This window comes from Vombatus ursinus, unplaced genomic scaffold (genome assembly GCF_900497805.2).
Source record: "Vombatus ursinus unplaced genomic scaffold, bare-nosed wombat genome assembly UNPS02014158.1, whole genome shotgun sequence".
Classification (NCBI taxonomy): domain Eukaryota; kingdom Metazoa; phylum Chordata; class Mammalia; order Diprotodontia; family Vombatidae; genus Vombatus; species Vombatus ursinus.
Genome location: NW_020953936.1, coordinates 5,951,290 through 5,974,337, shown reverse-complemented (window position 1 = coordinate 5,974,337; position 23,048 = coordinate 5,951,290). Strand labels below are relative to the sequence as shown.

Sequence of the window (23,048 nt, the reverse complement as noted above, 5' to 3'; positions counted from 1 at the left end):
ACACAAGAAACTATGCTGAGTGTAAAGGCACTAAGGGATCAGTTTTCAAAATAACTTAGAGGACGATATTTCAAAAGAATAGAAAATCTTAGAGACACCTGTTTTACAAAAAAAATACAAAAAATATAGGAGGACAAACTAAGAAGAGATCATCAATGTCTAACCAATGTGCTGCTTTCTTTTTTATGTTTTTTTCGTATTTTTAATTAATTTATTTTTAATTTTCAGCATTCACTTCCATAAGCTTTTGAGTTTTAAATTTTCTCCCCCTTCTTCCCCACCTTCCTCCCCAAAACGGCATGCAGTCTGATATAGGCTCTACGCATATATTCCTATGAAACATATTTTCACATTTGTCATGTTGTAAAGAAGAATTAGAATCAATAGGAGGAACCACAAGAAAGAAGAAACAAAACAAAACAGAAGAGGAAAAACAAAGAGCAAAGAGTGTGCTTCGATCTGCATTCCAACTCCATAGTTCTTTCTCTGGATGTGGACAGCATTTTCCATCATGAGACTTTTGAAGATGTCTTAGATCCTTGCATTGCTGAGAAGAGCTAGTCTATCAAAGTTAGTCATTGCACAGTGTGGCTGTTATTGTGTACAATGTTCTCCTGGTTCTGTTCACTTCACTCAGTATCAGTCCATACAAGTCTTTCCAGGTTTTTCTGGAGTCTGGTTGCTCATCATTTGTTATAGTACAATAGTATTCCATTACATTCATATACCACAGCTTGTTCAGCCATTCCCCAATTGATGGGCATCCCCTCAATTTCCAATTCTTTGCCACCACAAAAAGAGCTGCTGTAAATATTTTTGTACAAGTGGGTCCTTTTCCCATTTTTATGATCTCTTTAGGATACAGACCTGGAAGTGCTATTGCTGGGTCAAAGGGTTTGCAGTGTGCTGCTTTCTTACTGAAACAAAATCTTTACACTATTGGTCTGTGTAAAGGGCATCCTTGATCAAAATATGAGGTAGTGGGAAAGCTTTCACAGATGATTTTCCATGGTAACCTCACAGAGTATAGTGAATGTAAAATCCCATATTGTGTGTTGATTTCAAGACAGTATTTGATTTAGAGCAGGTCAGTTTTGAAGAGCTATGTAAAAGCAGGTAAAAGGGGGAGCGACTTAACAGTGCACAGGCCTGGGGCAGTATTCCCACTTTGTTGTTCCAAGAAGGTATTTATTGGGCTAGCCAATTCTGTGTTTCTTGGCAGCATTTTCTCATTTACTTATGATTGGCTATACAGCTGTGGAGTAAATACAGGATTAAATCTGCTGTAGTGTTCTATGCTTTAAAGATTGATTTACAAATCAAATATGAAAGAACTTTGAAGTTCATAATAATTGGAGAAATGTGAATAGTGGGATTCTTTTATGGTTATAGAACAAATGTGTTTTACCTGATTATGACTTAGTGACAGAAGATGAGAATTTGGTCCCTAACCATAAGATAAGTTGAGATCTCTCTCAGAGAAAACCTAATTGCTGATGAACTGACAAGATGGAAAGGTTAAAACACACTGCAGAGCCCTATCAGAGAGATCCTAACTCTGAACTTTCACTTGTTGGCGGGCAGATTTGCTTAGCCGAAGAGAGACTGGAGTTCTCTCTCTACTGCCACCTGCTGCTGAGCAGAAGAATGGGTAGAGAGGATATATTTTGCCCCTGCCATATTTTGTTGAAGAGAAGAGAGCAGAGGAGAGCTACTGAGAGGTGAAGAAGAGAAGAATGCTGCCAAAGGAGTCGAGTTTGGACAGGTCTTCATCAAACTTAGCATAAGAGTAAATAGCATACCACTACTTTAAATGAAGGCATCAGCTAAGCCTTAAGCTGTACCTGATGGATAATAAAGTTGCTGTTGTAGAACAGGCCCGACTGAGCATAGGAATAGCATAGAAATGGAGTATCAGAGAAACAGTCCAACAGATTAGCTCATCCAGCTGAGCTTATGCCCACTGAAGTGTCAGTCCAGCAGTGTGGCTTAGCTCAGCTTAACAGTGGAAGCATCTGATCAACACAGAAGCTATGCCTGTCGGTTTATAGTTCCAGAGTTATGAGTTGCTTTGGCCACATGTATTTCCTTCATACCTTAATTTCCTAGGACTTTAAATGTGTGCTTATTTTCCCCATGGACACTGAGTCCATGGGTGGGAGTGTGTAGTTGAGGTTTATAGGTGGGATCATATGTAAATATTATGTTTGTTTTACATTTTCAGTAAATGTTTTGATTAAAGTTAATTAAGCATTAGTAACTGATGTGTTCATGGGAAATACTCCAGTTGGGGGTTTATGAACTATAATACAGCTAGTGCCATACAAGACTTACTCCTAGAACTCTGCGAATAGTGAGTTGTAGCAGCCGCCCTCCCTCTGGGAAAATCCTAACCTGTCAGTCATCCAAGTGAGCTTTATTTTTTCTTCTGGTGAAATTAAAGGTTAGCACTCAGAGTAGTAAAATAATCCAAATTGTAGAGAGTTAAAGTGAAACCTAGAATTAGAAAAGCAATACTTCATATAGGTGGCTTAAAAATATTAATACTAGAAATAATGCAGTCTTAGAGTTAGAAGGGACCTTACAGATGACGTGGTCAAACTTTCCCCCTAATACAGCAGTCCATTCTAAAATATCCCCAACCAGACACTAATGGACTGTTAGTATTTGGACCTATGCCCAAAGGGCTATAAAATTGTGTATACCCTTTGACCCAGCAGTACCACTACTAGATCTGTATTCCAAAGAGACAAAAAAAAATTGGGAAAGGACCTCTTTGTACAAAAATATTTATAACAGCTCTTTTTGTGGTGGCAAAGAATTGGAAATTGAGGGGATGCCCATCAATTGGGGAATGGCTGAACAAGTTATGGTACGTGATGTGATGGAATATTATTGTGCTATAAGAAATAATGAGCGTAGGAGCAACGACGTGACGCGGTGGATAGAACACCGGCCCTGGAGTCAGGAGGACCTGAGTTCAAATCCAGCCTCAGAACAAACACTTGACACTTACTAGCTGTGTGACCCTGGGCAAGTCACTTAACCCCAATTGCCTTTAAAAAAAAAAAAGAAACAATGAGCAGGATGATTTCAGAAAAAACCTGTAAAGATTCACACAAACTGATGCAGAGTGAAGTGAGCAGAAACAGGAGAACATTGTACACAGTAACAGCAATACTGTATGATGATCAACAGTAAATGACTTACCTCTTCTCAGAAATACAGTGATCTAAGACAGTCTCAGAGGACTCATGATGAAAAATGCTATCCACCTGCAGAGAAAGAACTGATGGAGTCTGAATGCAGATTGAAGCATACCATTTTTCACTATATTTTTTCATGGGATTTTTTTGTCTGTGTCTTTAACTACATGACTAATATGGAAATGTTTTGCATCATTGCACATGTATAACCTTTATCACACTGCTTACCATCTGGGGGGTGGAGGGGGAGAGAGAGGGAAAGAATTTGGAACTCAAATTTTTAAAAAAATGAATGTTTAAAAAGTTGTCTTTACATGTCATTGGGAAAAATAAAATATATTTAAAAATAAGAGGATGATTTTGAGAGTTAAAAAGTGAAATTAAATAAAATAATCCCCAACCAGACTTGTATCCAGAAGTATCCAAGCACTTCTCACTGCATTATGAAGTCAAGCATTCTGTTGTTGGGTAGTTCTGTTTGTTAGAACTTTTTCTCAAACATTTTGTTCCCAGAACCCCTTGACATTCTTTAAAATTAATGAGGACCCCCCAGGAGCTTTTGTTTAAATGAGTTATGTCTATCAATATTTACCATATTAGAAATTAAAGCATCTTAGTATTATTATGAAAATTGCTTTGACCTCATGGGCTCCCTGAAAGGGTCTTAGAGAACCCTGAGGGGTCTTTAGGCTGTACTTTGAGATCTGCTATGTTAGAAACTACTTCCTTTTGCAAATTTCTTGAGCCAAATCTGCTTCCCTGTATCTTTTGTCCAGTGGTCCTCATTCTATACTTTGGAATTACACAGAATAAATTAATAAATAAAATAAAATAATATAAATAATAATAAATAATTACTTAAAAATAATAATAAATATAAAATAACTAATAAAAATAATAAATAATAAAATAAATAAAATAAAGCTTTTTTGTGAACAAGAGTTCTTTATCAGTATGAGCTGTTCCAATTTCTGTTATGGTACACAATGCTTCACTCAGATATTCTCTTATCCAGGCTGACCATCCCAGTTCCTTCGCCCATGCCTCAGTATTTCAAAGTTTCTACATCTGTCCTTTTTGTAGTTACTTTCCTTCAGGCTAAGTCCTCTAGCTTATCAATATCCTCTTAAAATGTAATGTTAAGAATGGAACTCAGTATTCCAGATGTGGAAAGACCAGCCTAGGAGTCGAGAGGCAGCAGGGCAAAGGGCAAAGCCCATTGACTTAGGAGTCAGAAGATCTGGATTCAAATTCGCTGTTGATGCTGTCTTATGTGAGCTTTATTGACCTTATCTGTAAGATAAGAGGGTGGACTAGGTGAATGTCTGAGGTCCCTTCCAGCTCTGAATTGATGATCCTATGAGTACAGGAGAATCATTGCTTTCCCAGACCTGGGACCCAGACCTTTATTGCAAGCTCTTTCTTTCTTGAAATGAAATGGCAGGTGCTTGATACTTAAATGAAGATGGGCAGCTAGGTGGCACAGTGGATAGCGTACCAGACCTGAGTCAGGAAGACTCATCTTCCTAAGTTCAAATCCAGCCTCGAGACACTTCCTAGTTGTGTGACCCTGGGCAAATCACTTAACCCTGTTTACCTCAGTTTCTTCCTCTGTAAAATGAGCTGGAGAAGGAAATGGCAAACCACTCCAGTATCTTTGCCAAGAAAACTCCAAATGAGATTACAAAGGGATGGACACAACTGAAAAATAACTGAACAACAACAAAATGAAGATATATATAGTACATTGGACATTGGATTAGATGTCTTATCATCCCTCTACATTTGAGAAATCTCCCTCTGAATAGGAATTTAAAAAAAAAATACCAAGTGCTGCATTCTTCTCTTGTATCTTTTAATAGTGCTGCAATATTTCTTCACTAAATTTTAGTGCTTTGAGATTAAAAAGTTGCTAGATAAAAGTGAATATGTAAACTTTTCAGAGTGCTATGAATATTAATTTTGTACTTCAAGTGACTTCTTGAGGACAAAGATTAGTAATGGTCTGGTGAAAATCACATGCCACTAAGGATTGGAAATTAAAAATGAACAAAAGAAGGCGACAGCTTTCTTCTGCTGAAATTGATTAGTCAGTCTCAACAGTGAAAAGGACTTGAGAAGTCCTTAAGTTCTAACTCCTTATGCAGTATTTAAATCTGCTAAAACTTGTACATCAGGTGGTTTCATAGCCTACTGTTTGCACACCTCGAGAGATCCTGAACTCATTACTTCACAGGGAAGGCTCTTCCATTTTCAGATAGATCTTATAACCAGGAAATTATTCCCCACATTGCCTTCCTGAAGCTTTTCATCTTTTATACTTGTTTTGTCTCTGGAACCAAGCAAAATAAGGCTAATATCTCTCATATATAATGGCTCTTCAGATATTTGGAGATGGCTTCCCTACACTAACTCTAACCCACCCAGTTCACCCCGTCTTCTCTCCTCTAGGGTAAACATCCTTGATTTCTTTCCCAATCTCCATGACATCTTTCTAGTCTTCTTACCATCTTGATTGCCTTTGTTTGGACAGTTACCAGCTGTCAGTATCCCTCCTAAACAGGGTACACAGAATGAAACAAAATATTCTAAATGTGGTCTCATAGTACAAGGAGACTGTCACCTTCCTTTATGGATGGTGTATTTCTGTTCCCCGAATAGTCTTACTCCAGTGACTCCTCATGGTGTGGAGGTGACCTTAAGTCTTCAAATATTATGCCAACAGAATAGAATGCAAGCTCTGACAGTTCCTACCATGCTGAGAAGACTTAGAGTACAAGCTGGAGCAGAGCAACTCTTAGAAGCTGTGGAGTTGAATGGATACCTACAACCACACTGATGACATTCCAAACCCTTGAAGTGTTGTTATTGTTCAGTCGTGTCTCACTGACCCCATTTTGAGGTTTTCGTGGCAAAGATACTGAAATGGTTTGCCTTTTCCTTTTCCGGCTCATTTTACAGATGAGGAAACTGAGGCAAACTGGGTTAAGTGACTTGTCCAGGGTCCCACAGCTAGTAAGTGTCTGAGGCCAGATTTGAACTCAGGAAGAGGAGTCTTCTAGACTCTAGGCTTAGCACTCTATAGACAGTGCCACCTAGCTGCCCTCTAACAGTTCCTACCAAGCTAAAAAGTCTTGGGACATAGAGTAGGCCAGAGCAACTCTCAGAAGTTGTGGAATTGGATGAGTATTTACACCAACACCGATGATGTCCTGATGCAGCCTACAACAGCCTTCCCCCCACCCCTTTGGCCGTTGACTCTGTCATTTTATAGACTAGATTCTTACTGCTTTTAGTGAACCTATGCTCATTCTGGATGTTCACAGACTATATGATATAATTACCATTCTAGATTTTTGTCACAGAGCGGTGCTAAGCTCACTCATCTGTACTATGCAGAATACTCCTTGAAATTCCCCCTTTCTGAAAATCAGGAAAACATTTGACGAGTTCCAGCCTCATTGGCACCGGTCTCATTCTCCCCAGTTCCTCAGAGATTACCATTAGAAGTTCAACAATTACATCTGCAGGTGGTTTTGATACATGGGGATGTAATCCTTCTGGGATAAGGACAAAGTCATTTATAGCAGCTGAGTGCTACACCTACTATCTTTTTTATTTTTCTTGGATTTTAATTCCTGCTTAACTATTTTTCCTATCCTTTTTAAGATGAAGATCATTATCCTTGGGAGGGGAAAAAAACAGAAGCAAAGTAGCTAGCACAGAAGCAAACTATTGGGATTGAATTGTTTTCTCTTTCTCATTTGTTTCCATCATCCTATCTGCTCCAAGAAGCCATGTTCCTTTTTTTTTTTTGCCCCCCAGTGCAGCTTTTAAAAGTCCTTTTATGTTGTTGTCTAAACTTGCATCAAGCCTCAGCTTGTTCTAGGCCTTAACTTTGCTGATATGTCATATTTATCTTGGGTTATGTGCCCCTACTTCTGTGCCCTTTTAAATCTGACCTCATCAGAGACTTCCCTTTGAAGCCACATCTCTCTTTCTCTTCCTTTTCTAATTCATTGGAATCATTCATGGTTGGAACATTAGGATTTCATTCCTGAATGTTAACCATTCCCTTTAGGAAAATCAGTGGGATCATACCTCCTTTTCTTTGAACTTCTTGAAATCTTTCCTGAAGTATCACGTAAACATCTCTCCTTGGTTATTGCCAACTCTACGATGGCATTGTTGTTTTCTCCAAGGTACTTGTAACTTACCGGCCACTTTTGCCAGCATCAGATCCAATATAGGATCAGATACAATGCAGATATTATTCTCCTCCTCCTTACCTTTACATTCTGAAAGATATATTTATCCATTTATCAGCAAGACAAGTGAAGGAATGATGAGAATTTTTGCTTTTTGCTGAGAGTTACACTGCATGCCTAACTCTCCCAACACAATTACAGCCTTCCCTTGTCTTCCTGACAGCTTTGTGATCTAAATCAAGAACCCATCATCCATTCCCTCAGGCTGGACATCTTGTAGTACATTCCTACAACAATATCACTTCTGTTCCTTCTTCCTTTTGCCAGTACCCAAACATTTTTTTCATCACCTTTCCCCATTAGGTTCATGGATTGTCATATAGGTACGTTTCTAGTTTGCCATCCCCTCTGTCAAATTTATTGCTTTTGAACATGGTACAGACTCTTTCATCTCCATATTGTAGCTTGTCATGCTAAGTTTTGGTAATGTCTCATATTTACTGCTGCTTCTTAAAAATGTCAAGTTTGCTTTATTATGCATACCCTGTGCGTTAGCATAATAGATATTAGTGGTTATAGGTATCAATCTAATTCCTTCTAGTTATTTAGTGCAGTGAATTACTGTTTAAGTCATATTAAGTCATACAAGAATTGACATTCTTTTTGCTGTTTTATCCCTTCTTAGTGCCTAGTCTAACAATTATGTGAGAGTATAGTATGATGTTGTGGAAAAAATGCTGAACTTAAAATCAGGAGAGCCCTACCTAAGTTGAAATCTTCTTTCTGATATTTTCATGCTTTGTGACCATAGAAAAATAACCTAACTTCTCTGAGCCTCAGTTTTCTCATCTATAAAAAAAGGAATCATAATACCTGTAGTACTTATATCACAGGGTGATTGTAGAAGATTGAGTGAGACAATGTATGATCAACACTTTCAAACCTTAGTGTAATATATAAATATGTAAATAAAGTAATATACAAAGTATATTACTTTATTTCTAAATATATATAAATCAATATATAAATATTACTTTATATGTTTATATATAAAGTAATATATAAATATCATCTAGGCACTTTTATGCCCTCCTTCCACTGTTAATTTAAAGCTTGTTCCTCTAAAATCTTCCATCCAAATGTGTTCTTTGCAGTTTTATTAGATGCACTCTTTTCTCTTAAGAAGACCAGATCCCTTTCTCCAAAACCATCTTCTTAGCCAACTGTTTAACAATAACCTGTGCAAACTATACAGAACATGACAGGCTTTTGCATATTGTCTTGAACAACTAAGAGTAGTAATCACAGTGTCTTCCAGAAGGGAGGACTTGAGGGAAGAGAGACAAGTCATTTTCAGAGGGAATAGAGGCATGATGAGCCCCTATGTGGTTATACATGCCTAGACTTGCTTGGTTAAGGTAATTTAAAAACAACTACCAGCTGAGCACACTGTTTTTCTAGAGACTAGAGTAGGACCCTTTTGAAGGCGGGGCGAGAGTGGGAAGCAAAGAACGTCACATTATCAGCAGCTCCTAAATCTTATCAGGATAAAGGGACTCCCCACAAATACTTAAGAAAATAGTGAGCTTAGCTCTCTACTCTTAGGTGGGGTCAGGGAATAAAGCAGTAATGGCATTTGAGTTTGTCAGATGTACATGGGGTCCCATTGCTGTCTTTTAAAGATAACCTGAGGGTTTTCTGTGCAACAGGTACATCCCTGCATAGGAATTATAACCCCCCCAAACCCACACTCTTGGGGAATCCATGCCAAATAAATGCAATGCAGAATACATGTGGTGAGTGTTCTTGTGAATGCTAATTGATTTATTAAAATATTTCTTAATGAAGGAATGAATTGGAAGACAGCCCAAACTCTCAGACCCAGACATCGTCCAGTACCTTATCTCAGTTTGTAAATGCTCCAGGTTGCTGTTCCATCGATGGGGTAGATCATCAAGTTTTAGACACTTATACCAGTGTTAATAAAGGCAGCTTCACAGAAGATTCTAATCAGGACTACTATGATAAGGTGAGTTCAGCTAGGTCAAATACTGTACTGTGGAGTGGGGGGGGGGGGACCTAAATCAAGTGTATAGCTGAGAGTTCAAACATTTTGTAGGAAAAATATATATTATAATTAAAATAAAGTATTTTCTCTAAATTATACATCGTAATGGATGAGACAGGGAAACAACCCCTAAAACTGATTGTCTTGAAAGGTACCGCAGTACAATGGAAATAGAGTTTGTAGCAGCTAGGTGGCACAGCGGATCCTGGAGTCATGAAGACTTAGTTCAAATCTGCTCTTAGACACTTATTATCTGTATGATCCTGGGCAAGCCACTTAACCTCCATTTCTTCATCTGTAAAGTGGGGATAATAATGGCACCTACCTCCCAGGGTTGTTAATGAGATAGTATTTGTAAAGCACTTTCCAAACCTTAAAGTGCTATATAAATGCTAACTTGGCTATTATTATCGAATTCCATTTCTAATGACTATTAATTATGTGATTTTGAGTTAGTCCATGAATTTCTCTGAGTCTCAGTTTCCTCACCTATAAAACAGGGAAGATAATATTTGTACTACCTTTAGGATTCTTATATCTGGAAAACTTTGTAAACTTTAAAGCAGTAGATATATGTGTTTACTGTTACAATTTTCAAATTTACTTCAGAATGAAGATGGTGATGGTTATCTACTCCTGGTGTGTATTACTCCAGATGAAGATGGAAAATTTGGATTTAATCTTAAGGTAGAGTAGCATTCATAAACTCATGTAAATATAACAGGTAATTTCACAACATTTCAAACCTTTTAATGGAATTAGAATTATTACTTTGCATTAGAAATGTGTGTTCTGCAAATCGTTGTATATGATTGTGATGGAATACTGTTGTGCTTTAAGAAATGATGAACAGGATGCTCTCAGAAAATCATAGAAAGACTTACATGAACTGGTGCAAAGTGAAATGAGCAGAACCAGGAAAACACTGTACACAGTAACAGTAATATTGTGTGATGATCTACTATGAATAACTTAGATATTCTCAGCAATATAATGATCCGACACAATTCTGAAGGACTTATGATGAAAGGTTCTGTCCATCTCCCAAGAAGGAACTGGTAGAGCCTGAATGCAGATCAAAGCTACTTATTCTTTATATTATTTTTCTTGGGTTTTTTTTTTTGTCTGTGTTTTCTTTCACAGAATGACTTATATGGAAGTGTATTTTGCATGACTACACATGTATAACCTGTGTCAAATTGCTTGCCTTTTCAAGGACAGAGGGAGGGGAAGAAGGGAGAGAATTTGGAACTCAGAATTTGAAAAAAAAATGTTAAAATTGTTTAACATGTAATTGGGAAAAATAAAATATTAAATAAGATTTTTAAAAAAAATTTTAAAAAGAAATATGTTCTCACTAAAGATAAGGAATCAGTTCTATTAGAATGTAAGTTCATTGTAGAGTTTGCTTCATTCTTTTTACATGTATTGGGCCTAGCACAGAGTAAGTGCTTAATAGATGAATATTTCTTGATTGATTGATTCAACCCCTGGGAGTGTTATGTCTGTTACATACACATAGAGGCAGCGAGGTGGAGCAAAGGATAGAATGCTTGGCTTCGTGGAGACAGGAAGACTTGAGTTCAGATCCAGCCTCAGACACTTACTCTGTGTGTGTGTGGCCCTGGACAAGTCACTGTTTGCCTCAGTTTCCCCAACTGTAAAATGAGGAGGTTGAATCAGATGATCTTAAAGGTCTCTCCCAGCTCTAACATTCTACAATTCTCTGGTGCTTATTTGCTAAAAAAAATAGTAGCAGACATTTCAGTATCAACCTCTAGAATGTGACCTGAGGTATTCCTCATAGCCAGAAAGCATTGATTCTGGGATGTCAGAGATCAGCTAACACTAGAAGAGGGAGACTCTTATTGCTGGTTATGAATAAGTTGAATTCTGGTCCCAGTCACCGTTAGAAACTAAATGATAACTGAAGCTTTTTGTCTAGTTTGAACATTCTTCAGTTCCAAGACTTAAAAGATACAATGTATAGCCAAGGAAAGAAATACTCTACCATATCATAGAATAAGGAGAAATAAATCTCATTTACATGGTCTTCTCTGCAATGAGATGGCCACCGTTCCCTGGCACGCTTTTGTCATCTCTCCAAAAACAACCTCCCATTAGAACCTTTGAGAATTGCATAAGAGTTTGCAAGCCATTGTGAAATATCCTGCTAGATTATCTGGAATATTTTTATGATGGTTGTCACCAAATTTAGTATTAACTAAAGAGATTATATTAAATGAGCAAAGAAGTGAAATGAAGGATTCTAATTTTTAAAAATTCATTGGATCTTTTGCTGGCTCACTTTCAGAAGGACAAGAGTGTCATGGGAATAGACAATCTATTTCTCCCTTTTGCCACAAGGGGCAAAATCATTGTTTTCCCAGAGGATCAGAAAACCTGTTACTTAATTTGGTATGAAATCAGGTGGAAGAATACTCATATCAAATCCTTTCAAAACCAATAGGGATTACATTTGAGAATGACCATTCTAATAGGTTAGCCAGCCTACTTTGTCAATCACCTGGTCCCTAGAGAAACTCGTAATGCTTGAGAAATTTGTCTTCATCATACTCCTAACTTCCTTTCTCTTTACCCTGGGAATCTCTTCCCTCTCTATTCGTCAGTGTCTTCATGTTGCCCTCCAGCTGTCCAAAGACTACTAAAAATCAGCCAGTCAATAAGCGTTCACTAAGCACCTGCTATGTGCCAGGTGCTACAGAGAAAGGCAAAAGATAGCTCTTGTTTTTGAGGATCTCCCAGTCTAATGGAGAGACAAACTGCAAATACTCTATATGCAGGATAAATTGGTAATAAAGAACAGGGAGAAGGCACCAGAAGTAAGTACCCCATGCTTCAGAATTATTCTACTTTCTTTCTACCAATCAGAACTTTTAAAGTAATTCATGTAAGATATAAATTAGATTGGCATCTAAAGTTCTTCACAGTCTGATTCTAGCCTCCTTTATAAGGCTGGCTGCACTACCACCAAAAAGCCTACTTGCTTATATCCATGTATGACAACCCAGAAAGTGAAATAAATTCACTTCAGTCTATACCCAGAGTTCATCAGCTCTCTCTCTGGAGGTAGATAGCATTTTTCATCATGAATCCTTTGGATCATTTTTTGTTCAATATTTTGTTAAATGTTCCCTAATGGCATTTTAATCTGGTTGGGGCACTAAGGAGGAGTGTTGCAGGTTGTGAGTTTGACACCCCTATTGCAAGGTACCTCAGCCACTGTGTAGTCATCTGATAGAAGAAATTCTCATGATACCGTATCTCTTGAAATTGTCTTGGATCATTATATTGATCAGAAATCCAAGCCTTTCACAGTTGATCATCATTACAATATTGCTGTTACTGTGTACGATGATCTGCTGGTTCTGCTCACGTCACTTTGTATCAGTTCACATAAATCTGCCCAGGTTTTTTGAAAACCATCCTGCTTGTCATTTCTTAAAACACAGTATTATTCCATCACAATCTCATATACCAAAACTTATTCAACCATTCCCCAATTGATAGGCATCCCTCCGATTTCTAATTCTTTGCTACTACAAAAAGAGCTGCTATAAATATTTTTGTATATGTAGGTCCTTTTCCTTTCTCTTTGATCTCTTTGTGATACATACGTGGTAATGGTATTGCTGGGTCAACATACATGCACAATTTTATAGCCCTTCGGACATCGTTCCGAATTGTTCTCCAAAATGGTTAGACCAGTTTACAACTCCTATAAAAGGGGAACCTTTAATATTTATATTAACCTCTAGTGGAATATGCCAGGGTAGGGAGAATATTGGGGAAGTAGAGGGCTCCTTATCTCTACCCTTCCCCACACCCAACACTCTGTGTGTGTGTGTGTGTGTGTGTGTGTGTGTGTGTGTGTGAGTGAAAGAATAGGAATCAGAATCTTGGCACCTTTTTTGAGGAAGAATCCTGATTTCTGTACTACATTGAAGTAAAGTTAGGCCATGGCACTTTTCACTATACTTGTTTTCATTAATGTGAAATACTCTTTTTTTTTTTAATTTAACAAAATCATCTAGGGTGGTGTTGATCAGAAAATGCCTCTTGTAGTGTCAAGGATCAGCCCAGAGTCACCGGTGAGTCAACATTTTAAATGTTATTTTCCAGATTCATTTTTAAAACCTATCATAAATGGATGTTTTAATACTACGCTTTAGAATATTCCTAAGGAATCACATTACTTAGGAATATTATCTTATAAAGAATAAAATAAGGTAAAGTGTCTTGCATTACTTGCCCACTTTTCTACTTGGGTATCCTTTTCAGTGGGTATCCACTAAGATTATCAGAAGATATCATTGCTGATAAACCTTATGGTCTGAAGGAAGTCAGTTACTCCTTTCTTGGAAATAAAATTGTCCCGTCTTGTTGTCCTTTCCCCTAAAGCCCCTCTACTTGTGTGCCAGCAGTCGCATTCTAATATACATGTCAAATCTCCACAAACAACACAGAAGCCTTAGTATAGTTATGCCTCAAGCAGCACTGAGACTTTGGGGGCACTGTGTTATTACTCATCTTTGTGTTCCAGGGTTTGTCTAATCCTTACCATTCTCACCATGTACATCCCTGAGGAAAAAGAGTGATTGGTGGTGGGTGGCAGAACAAAGTGGGTGAGGCAAAACGTTATTTGTTCCAAGCAGCTTGAGCTTTGGGGGAGAATATTTATAAGAGATTAAATAGCAAAGAGGCAGCAAAGATTAACCGGAATGGAGGAAGGAGGTACCAGTAGGAAAGGAGTTTAAAAAAAAAAAAAAGACTTATGTAGGGATTTGGGGCCGTAGCAGGAGAATTTTGACTTGTTCTGCAGGTACATATTCAAAGACCAGCAGGCCTGGTGTAAACTAAACCATGAGATTTCTTAATTTAGGCAAAAATCTAGTTTTCATTGCCATTTGATAGGATAGAGGTTGAGGAAAACCTAATCCTTTTGCTGCTTTTTTGACAAGTCCATGAAAAGGAAGATAGAGTCATCCTCAAAGCCAACAAGACTTGGGTTCATGTGCCACCTCCAACATATCCCAGCTTTGTGGCCATGAGCAAGTCACAGTGCTTTAAATAGGTGCCAGACATGAGGTCCGTCGGCCACATGTGGCCCATAACATTCCCTTGTGTGGCCCAAGCCAGGTGAAAATGTAATTGAGAAATATTTAACAAAATACAATAAAACACATTAAATTAATATATGGTTTCCTAAGTCAATATGTGATGCGCAGGGATCCTTTTGTGGCCCCTGTTTGTATTTGAGTTTGATACCACTACTCAAGGTGTAACTCTTATGATTATAAATTACAGAGAAGATGTTGACCTGCATTGGTGAAGGAAGTTTCCTCACCTGGAAATTTCTAATGCTAATGAAAACACAGATGCATCCAGTCATAATCTCTGGGGGAAATCCAAAATCTTGCATGTTTTATCCTTAATAGAAATCCAAAGAACATTGTCATTATTTATACAAAACCCTTCATTTTTGAATAACTTCTTAATTCTTTAAGCAATATAATCCTAATTTTTCTTACGGTCCTTTCTTACATGTTTAATCCTTAATAGATATCCAAAGAACATTGCTACCATTTACACAGAATCCCTTCCTTTTTGTTCAACTACTTCTTTATTTTCTCTTTAAATCATTTGGATTAAAATCCTCAGCATTCCCATTAAACTCTCCTCATGTTCATGGTTGCTGAGGCTAGAATAAGAGACTAGAATAAGACTAAAAAATGACTAATTGGGTCATAGGGGAATCCCTTTTCTTCTGATGTCCCTTTTTCCTATTCATGTGTGCTAGAATTATATTTACTGGGGAAGATAATTAGATTCAAAGTCAGGAGACCTTGGCTCTAATCCTGTCTCTGACTATGTAAATTTGGCCAAGGTGCTTGAGTTGATCTGTATGATTTCTCAGATCTCTTCAGCTATAGTTTTACAACTCCAAAATGTTTATTTTGAGTCACTTTGCCTGTGTTTCACTAATACCTCAGTATCTTTTTCTGCCATACTTACAGGATTTTTTCTTCCTAATATGAAGTAGCCTGTATATGTCTCTATTAATCATCATTATTTACTCAAATAGTTATTTATTGGGGACACTTTGTATGCCTAGTACTATTCTGGGTGCTGGTACTATTCTAAGTGCAATGGGAGTTTAAAAAAAGAGAGGCCTAAAATACAATTTCTGGCCATAAACAGCTTGAAGTCTAGTTGGGACACAAGTTTAGGAAGAGCACAGAATTTAAAACCATGGACTCTAGTCCTAACCCCACTAACTTGAGCTAGACCAGGACCTAGCAGACTATGTCCTTAGAAGCAAATCCAGCCAGCCACCTTTTCTTGTATTGCCCAAGCTAAGAATGAATTTTACATTTTAAATAAAGTTTTGTTGCATTTAAAAATGTAAAAAACAACAACAACAACATTCTTACCTCTACTGGCTGTACAAAAATAGGCTTCAGGCCAGACACTTAAACGCTCTAAGTTTGAGTTGCCTCAGGTGACCAGTTCAAGCTGGTTCAATGCCAGTTCTAAGGTCCTAGGATTTCTACAATTGAGGCGTGATGATAAAGAAACTAAATAGAGGTGTATATTGTTTTTTTTAAGAGGTGTGTATTGTTTTTCTTTAAAAGCATACCACAACTTACACAATCAAATGAATGTTGATCTCTTTAAATTATTCTTCTTTGGAGATGACACTTATCCCGGTACTATAGCCACTGCCCAAAACATAAACCATTTTTCAAAATCTCCTTTTAAGCTAGCATCACATTCTTTGAAATATATTCATTGTTCCTGAAAGATCATCTCCTGAGAGTGGGTTTGATTTTGAGGAAGCAAGCATAAGGCACTTGGAGTCTAACAAGTGAAGTGGTTGCTTATCTTAGACATTGTTATTTTTATTGGGGGAAAAAAGGTAAAGAAGCAATGTTGACTTTCTTCTTTAACTTGGAAACTAGTCATGAGGGGAGTTTCAGAACAGACAAATGGGTTTGGTGCAGTAATGCCATAGTTGATGTGAATATATAGCCTCCCCAAATTACTGCTTTGAAGGATAACACTCATGTTGTTAGATATAGAATCTATGGGATCTTTGTCCAGAAAGTAGCTATTTTGCTTTTTTCTTGCTGAACAGTTAACACACAGTATGACATCGTGTCTTCTGTCTGTAACTTATCAGAGTCCCTTTTAAATTTTAGTCTCATCTATAGCTCATCTTACTTGATGCCTTTAGCAGATGGAATGAGGATTAACTGAAGTGTTTGCTGCTGTTGCTGTTGCTGCTGCCGCCGATGTGAAGGGAGGATATGGACAAAAGGTTTTCTGAAAAAAAAAAATAGGTAGCAACAGAAAGACAGCAGTGCTTGCTAGTAATTATAGTAATAAATAATTGACTGCCTTAAGAAAATAGAGCTTCTGTGTAGTTGTTAGTTTTACTTTAAAAACATTTTTTTCAGCTGAATTCTGTCTGAAGCTACTTGAAAGCCGCCTCAAATTTTAGAGTTCTCAACATAGCTATTGATGCATAGAATCGTAGATTTAGAGCTGGAAGGGACCACTGAAGTCAACTATTCCCATCTCATTTTATAGAGAGGAAACTGAGGCACAGGGAGATGAAGTGACTTGCCCAAGGTCACAGCTCTGAGATGTTGGAAGCATCAAAGAAGAGATTCGAACCCTGGGCCTCTGTCTCCAGACCTAGTGTTCTTTCCATCGTGCCACACTGTCTCCAAAGGATGCAACAGGATACTAGATGAAGAGAATAATGAATTCTTGATTATAGTCCCAAGACTCTAGCATAGGAAGGAATGGTATTTCTTCACTACCCAGGAAGGTAGCTATAGTAACCTAATAAATTTTATTTTGATCTTGAAACAGGCTGATAAATGCATTCCTAAGCTGAATGAAGGGGATCAAATAGTACTTATAAATGGCAGAGACATCTCAGAGCACACCCACGATCAAGTAGTGATGTTTATCAAAGCCAGCCGGGAGTCGCACACAAGAGAACTGGCACTATTGATCAGGAGGAAAGGTAACTAATCATAAGAATAAGAGTTAATTTAATAAATGAGAATGGATTGTCCCTAGAGAAGAGTTGGTATTACATGTATAAATTTAGTATATCTTTAATTTAATTTAAAATTGTATTTTAACACCTTATAAACAGTAATCTACTGTTGCAAGAAACCTAGTTCTCATTTACTGACCGTGAAGAAGTTTAACATTGGTGTCCATTCCAAAATGGAAGCCATTTCCCTGTAGTTTTTATTTTTGGGGAGGGAGGGGAGAGCTATAAGGAGAAAAACTAAATGTATCCATTTATTTCAATATTATCCATTTATTTATTATCGATCTCTATTATATTTTTCTGTATTACTTCACGAAACTCTCCCTTGATAGTGTACATATATGGGTTTCTTTGCTTTCCCTTACATACCATTTGGTTTGTGTTGAACCCGAAGAGGTTAAAGATGGGAAGAAGGCCTAAACAGAGTATGAGTGGCTATAGTTAGTGGGTATAGCCACGAGATGGATGAGTGTAGATGAAAAAGGAAAATTCACCTTAACAAAGAATACTAATCTAGAAGGGTGGAGTAGTGGTCCCATCTGTCCTTGGCAATGGCATCAAAAAGTTTGTGAGATATGAAGGGTAGTTGCCTTGCTTGACCTTTATCTAAGAAAGGTAGGAATATAAAACAAACATCCCTGATTCCTGCCTTTACAAATAACAATTCTCTTATTACCTTAAAACTCTTCATAACTTGGCCCCTTCCTATATTTCCAGGCTTCTTATGTCTTAACTTCCCTCATGTATACTGATATCCGTTGATACTGACCTCCTTGTTCCTTGCACATGATACCCTGTCACTGCACTCCAAGTAATTTTACTGACTGTCTTCTACATTTGGACCCTGTTTTTTGCCTTTCTTTGTATCCCCAGCACTTAGCATTGTAGTGCCTGCTGGCGCATTGTAGGCATTTGGTAAATACATGTTGACTAACTCAAGAAGTTTGCCACAATCACCAGGGTTCACTGATCACTGCTACCTTGAGCAAGGCTCAAAAATCAGTGGAATGCTTTTTGAGTGTACCCACTTGTGGCAGGGGGTAAAAACATATCCAGAGGAAAACAGTTTACTTTTGTGGACAATAGTTTTAAGAGCCTTTGGTCACCCAAATCACCCACACAAAGCCTGTCTTGATTCTAAGAAAGCACCCCAAATCATTCTTAATTAAATGTTGTAGGTAAAATTTATGATACTTTATTATTATGGGCCCCATGCACATTTTGTGCTGAAAAGTACCAGGACTCCTTGTATGATTGATGTGTCCAATCCATCTGTGCACAACTTGGAGGATTTAAAGCCCAGTTTTATTGTTTTGAATGATTAACGAGGTATGTAGCAGGCATATCTGTTTTTTTAAATATCACCGCTATTTGTCATATCCATGGTTTGATGCAGTGTCCTTGATCCAGTTTCCAAATCCCACTTACAATATTGTTCTCATGGGAAAACATGCCTTAACTTGTTCTTTTGTCTGACATGGTTTCTAAGAGCACATTGTTGAGGGGGAAAGGTGGGACTGCCGATATTCATATGAATGACGGTTTTCAACCTTGACTTATAAGTGATTATTATTCACTGTAAAACAACAGCAAAGACACAAATGACTTAAATGTGCCAATTATTCAACATTCACTTACTAGAACCATGAGAGATACAGAAAAGAATAAAGTAGACTCGGCTTCCTGGGGGAATAGTGCATATGTATATGAAAAGATACAATCAGGGAAGGCTTCCGGGGGGTCATATTTCAGCTGGACCTTAAAGGATAGGTCAGGTTCACATAATGCAAAGAGGAAGTGATGAAGGAGAAAGAATGATAATAATCATAATCATGATAATGATAGCGTTTATATAGCGCTTTAAGGTTTGCAAAGCACTTTGCCCATATTAATTCATTTGATTCTCACATCTACCCTGGGAGGAAGGTGCTAACATTATCTCCCATTTTATAGATGAGGAAACTGAGGGAGACAGAGGTTTAAGTGACTTGACCAGGGTCACATAGCTAATAATATCAACAACTAACATTTATATAGTGCTTATCGTGTGCCGGGCACTGTGCTAAGCGCTTTACAATTATTATCTCATTTGATCCTCACAACAACCCTCGGGAGGTAAGTGCTATTATTATCCTCATTTTGCGGATGAGGAAACTGAAGCAAGCTGAGGTTAAGTGACTTGCCCAGATGCACACAGCTAGTGGCGGTGATGGTGGTGGTGGTGGTTGTAGCAGTGGTGAAGTAGTAGTGACAGCAGTAACAGTAGTAATAGCTAACATTTATGTAGCACTTACTGTGTGCCAGGCACTGTGCTAAGCGCTTTACAATTATTATGTCATTTGATCCTCACAACAACCCTCTCAAAAAAAAGGGTTACTGTTATTATCCCCATTTTACAGATAAGGAAACTGAGGCAAACAGGTTAAGTGATTTGCTCAGGGCCACCCAGCTAGTAAGTGTCTGGTAGGATTTGAATGCAAGTCTTCCTAATTGCAGGTCTAGCACAGCTAAGAAAAGAGTCATGAAAAGCAACAGAAAAATCAAGTCCTGTTTGAGAAACCTTGAGGAAGCCCCTTAGATAGGAATGAAAGGTTTGTGTCGGAGAGTAGGGAGAGAAAAGATTGCAAAGGTAGGTCATCCTCATTTGGTAGAGGAATTTTAATGCCAAGCTAAGGGGTTTGAATTTTTATTTTCTTTTGTGTATATTAGAAAGCCGTTGATGGTTTTTCATATTTGAAGTGATAGGAATAAAGCTGTGAATTAAGCAGTTTAATCTATCAACACTATAGAAAAAGAATTGAGAGGAAAAGAGGTGGAAAGCAAGGAGGTGATTTATGAGATTCCATAGTCTTAAATGTGAGATCATTTGGGATAAGTTGGGCCCAGGAAAGGAAGAAATGGGGGTGAAGACATTTAAAAAGAAAGAGGCAATGTAGTGCTATAGAAAGAGCAGTTGGCTAATTATTGAGCATTTTTTAGGCCTTTTATTATGTAGCGGCCATTTTACTAAGCCCCCGAGATAGAGAGAAAAGCAAAAACCTGCTCCCTTCCTTCAAGGAGCTCACATTTCATTGGAGAAATCATGTAAATAATGTCAGTACATAGAAGATATGTGCGGGGTAGGTGGAAGGTGATCTTAGGAGGGGAGACCCTAGCAGCTGGAGGGGACCAAAATGACCCTCTTATGGAAGGGGAGAATTAAAGAAAACCAGAGAAATTGAGAGGCAGAGGTGATGGTGGGGTACAGACAATTCAAAGGCACTGAGAGGGAAGACAGAATTTCACATTTGAGGAACTGCATGGAGGCCAGGATAGCAGGATTGTAGAATATGTGGTGGTTGTAGAGTGGCGGCAACTAGGTGGCAGGGTGAATAAAGTGCTGGGCCTGAATCAGGAAGACTCATCTTCCTGAGTTCAAATCTGGCCTCAGACACTTACTAGCTGGGTGACCCTGGGCAAGTCATTTAACCCTGTTTGCCTCAGTTTCCTCGTCTGTAAAATGACCTAGAGAAGGACACAGTAAACCACTCCAGTATCTTTGCCAAGAAAACCCCAAATGGGATCACGAAGAGTCAGAAACGACTGAATAACAACAAAGCGTGTGTGGGTGGAGAGGCAAGTATAAGATGACTGAAAAAGTGGAAATCACAAACTCTAAAGCCAGATGACTTGGTTTTCAAATCCCAGACTTGCTCCTTGTCAGCCTATGGCTTCACAATTTGGAATTTTTTCCCCTTATCTATAATGTGAAAGGGTTGGACTAGTTGACCTACAAAGCCCCAGATAGCTGTAAATCTTATTATCTGTTCTTTGAGGAAATGATAGGACTTGGTGACTGGTGAGATATAAGGAATAAGGGAAGCTTGCTGAATGTGGTGAGACTTTTAATAGGTATACAGAAGTAAGGATAGGGAGTGGTTTAAGGGTAAAATATTGAGAGTTTGGGGGGTTTAGTTTGTTTGTATTTTAGATCTGTTGAGTATGAGATAATAGTGGAACATGCATTTGTAATGTGGGTAGTTGGTGATGCAGCATATAGTTTAGGGGAAAGGTCAAGTTCCATTAACTTACACAGTCCTCATAACAACTTAGAGAAATGTAGGTAGTAGCATACATCATCATTCCAGTTTACTGAAAATAAACTGAAGTTTTAAGAAGTTAAACTATTTACCCACAGTCACCCAACTAATAAGTCTCATGCCAGGACAGCAGCTATAATAGTGTAGAAAGAAAAAAGCAGAGGACCCAAGACTGAACCTTGGGTGATGACAACACTAAGGAAAGAATTGTCAATGATGGAAAAATATTTCCTTTTAAGCCTTTTTCCCATGTTCCCCACCTTCAGTAAAAGCTCTTCAATATCAGTCATCAGTAAAAATCACAACATGTAGGGCAAAGCAGAAAGACTAGTTTGTTATATGTGCTATTAGCCCGTCTGTCATCTTGACTTTTGTCCTGCTGGACTCCAATGACTCAAGAAGAGGGAATGAGGCTGACGACCTGGCACAGCTCTGTCTCACTTAAATTTAGTTCACTCGAAAGTCAAGACATTGCCTGTGACATAGTATGTCTACAGTCAGTTACTGCTATGCTATACCACAGTGTCTTTGCTTGTGTCCTGTGATCATTTAATAAGCAACATACAGGAAAAAATAGTAAACAACCATCAGTGTTCTGTGTTTGCATGTAACCTTGTTTTGGAAAAATATTATAAATCAGTTTTTACTACAGAAACAAAATGTTGTAATTCTTATATCTTGTAGTTGTCCATTCATTTGCTGAAGCCAAATCAGAAGATGAAATAAACTGTCAACTTTTCCCAGAGTCCATTCTCCCTATGAATTCAAAGTATGATACCACCTTGGAAGAATCTATAGAACAGCTAAAGGAAGGCCTAGAAAGTGGGACCGTGCTTATTCAGTTTGAGGTAAGACATACCCAGCGCTGTATTTGACAGAATTAATCATTAGCCTCAAGCCAGTCAGTTCTGCCTTGCCTGTCAGAACCACATGCTCGCTACAAAACCGACAATAACAGTCATAAGTAGAGGGGGTTTTTCCTCTGTGCATAGAACACCAAACAAGCCATTTGTTGGGGGGCAGGGGCATGTAGTGGGGGGGGAGTCTTTACAGCTCTAACATGCCATGATTTCTGTACCCAAGGCTGTTTGTTCTTAGGATGTCACAGTAGACCTTGAGCCTAAAATAGATTAGGGTTCAGGCCTCAAGAAATTGATTTAAGCGCCTTTTTATCTTCGTGTTTTCTTATAGTTAGGTAGTCAGAAAAAATGCATCAGGGGTTGGGGAGGAAGGACTTTCAGAGAATTCAGGTGTTGAAAAAGATGCTTAAGAAAGAAGTATTATAATTATAACTGGCGTTTAGATAGCATTTTAAAGTTTGCAGTACTTTTAACCCATTTTATACCATCTGAGCTTCACAATTCCCTTGTGAGGTAAGGGACTGTAGGCATT

General features: G+C 38.0%; 1 protein-coding gene across 4 annotated transcripts in view; it reads left to right on the top strand.

Annotated features, from left to right (window-relative positions):
• The window catches only part of PTPN3 (protein tyrosine phosphatase, non-receptor type 3), a 287,103-nt gene that overhangs the window by 228,342 nt on the left and 35,713 nt on the right, over nucleotides 1–23,048 (top strand). For all 4 annotated transcript variants that reach the window (XM_027859060.1, XM_027859063.1, XM_027859062.1 and 1 more), the window contains exons 15-19: nucleotides 9,263–9,443; nucleotides 10,092–10,169; nucleotides 13,538–13,594; nucleotides 17,385–17,541; nucleotides 22,341–22,504. In XM_027859060.1, coding sequence (XP_027714861.1) covers nucleotides 9,263–9,443; nucleotides 10,092–10,169; nucleotides 13,538–13,594; nucleotides 17,385–17,541; nucleotides 22,341–22,504 — 637 coding nt within the window. The remainder of the gene's footprint in view (nucleotides 1–9,262; nucleotides 9,444–10,091; nucleotides 10,170–13,537; nucleotides 13,595–17,384; nucleotides 17,542–22,340; nucleotides 22,505–23,048) is intronic.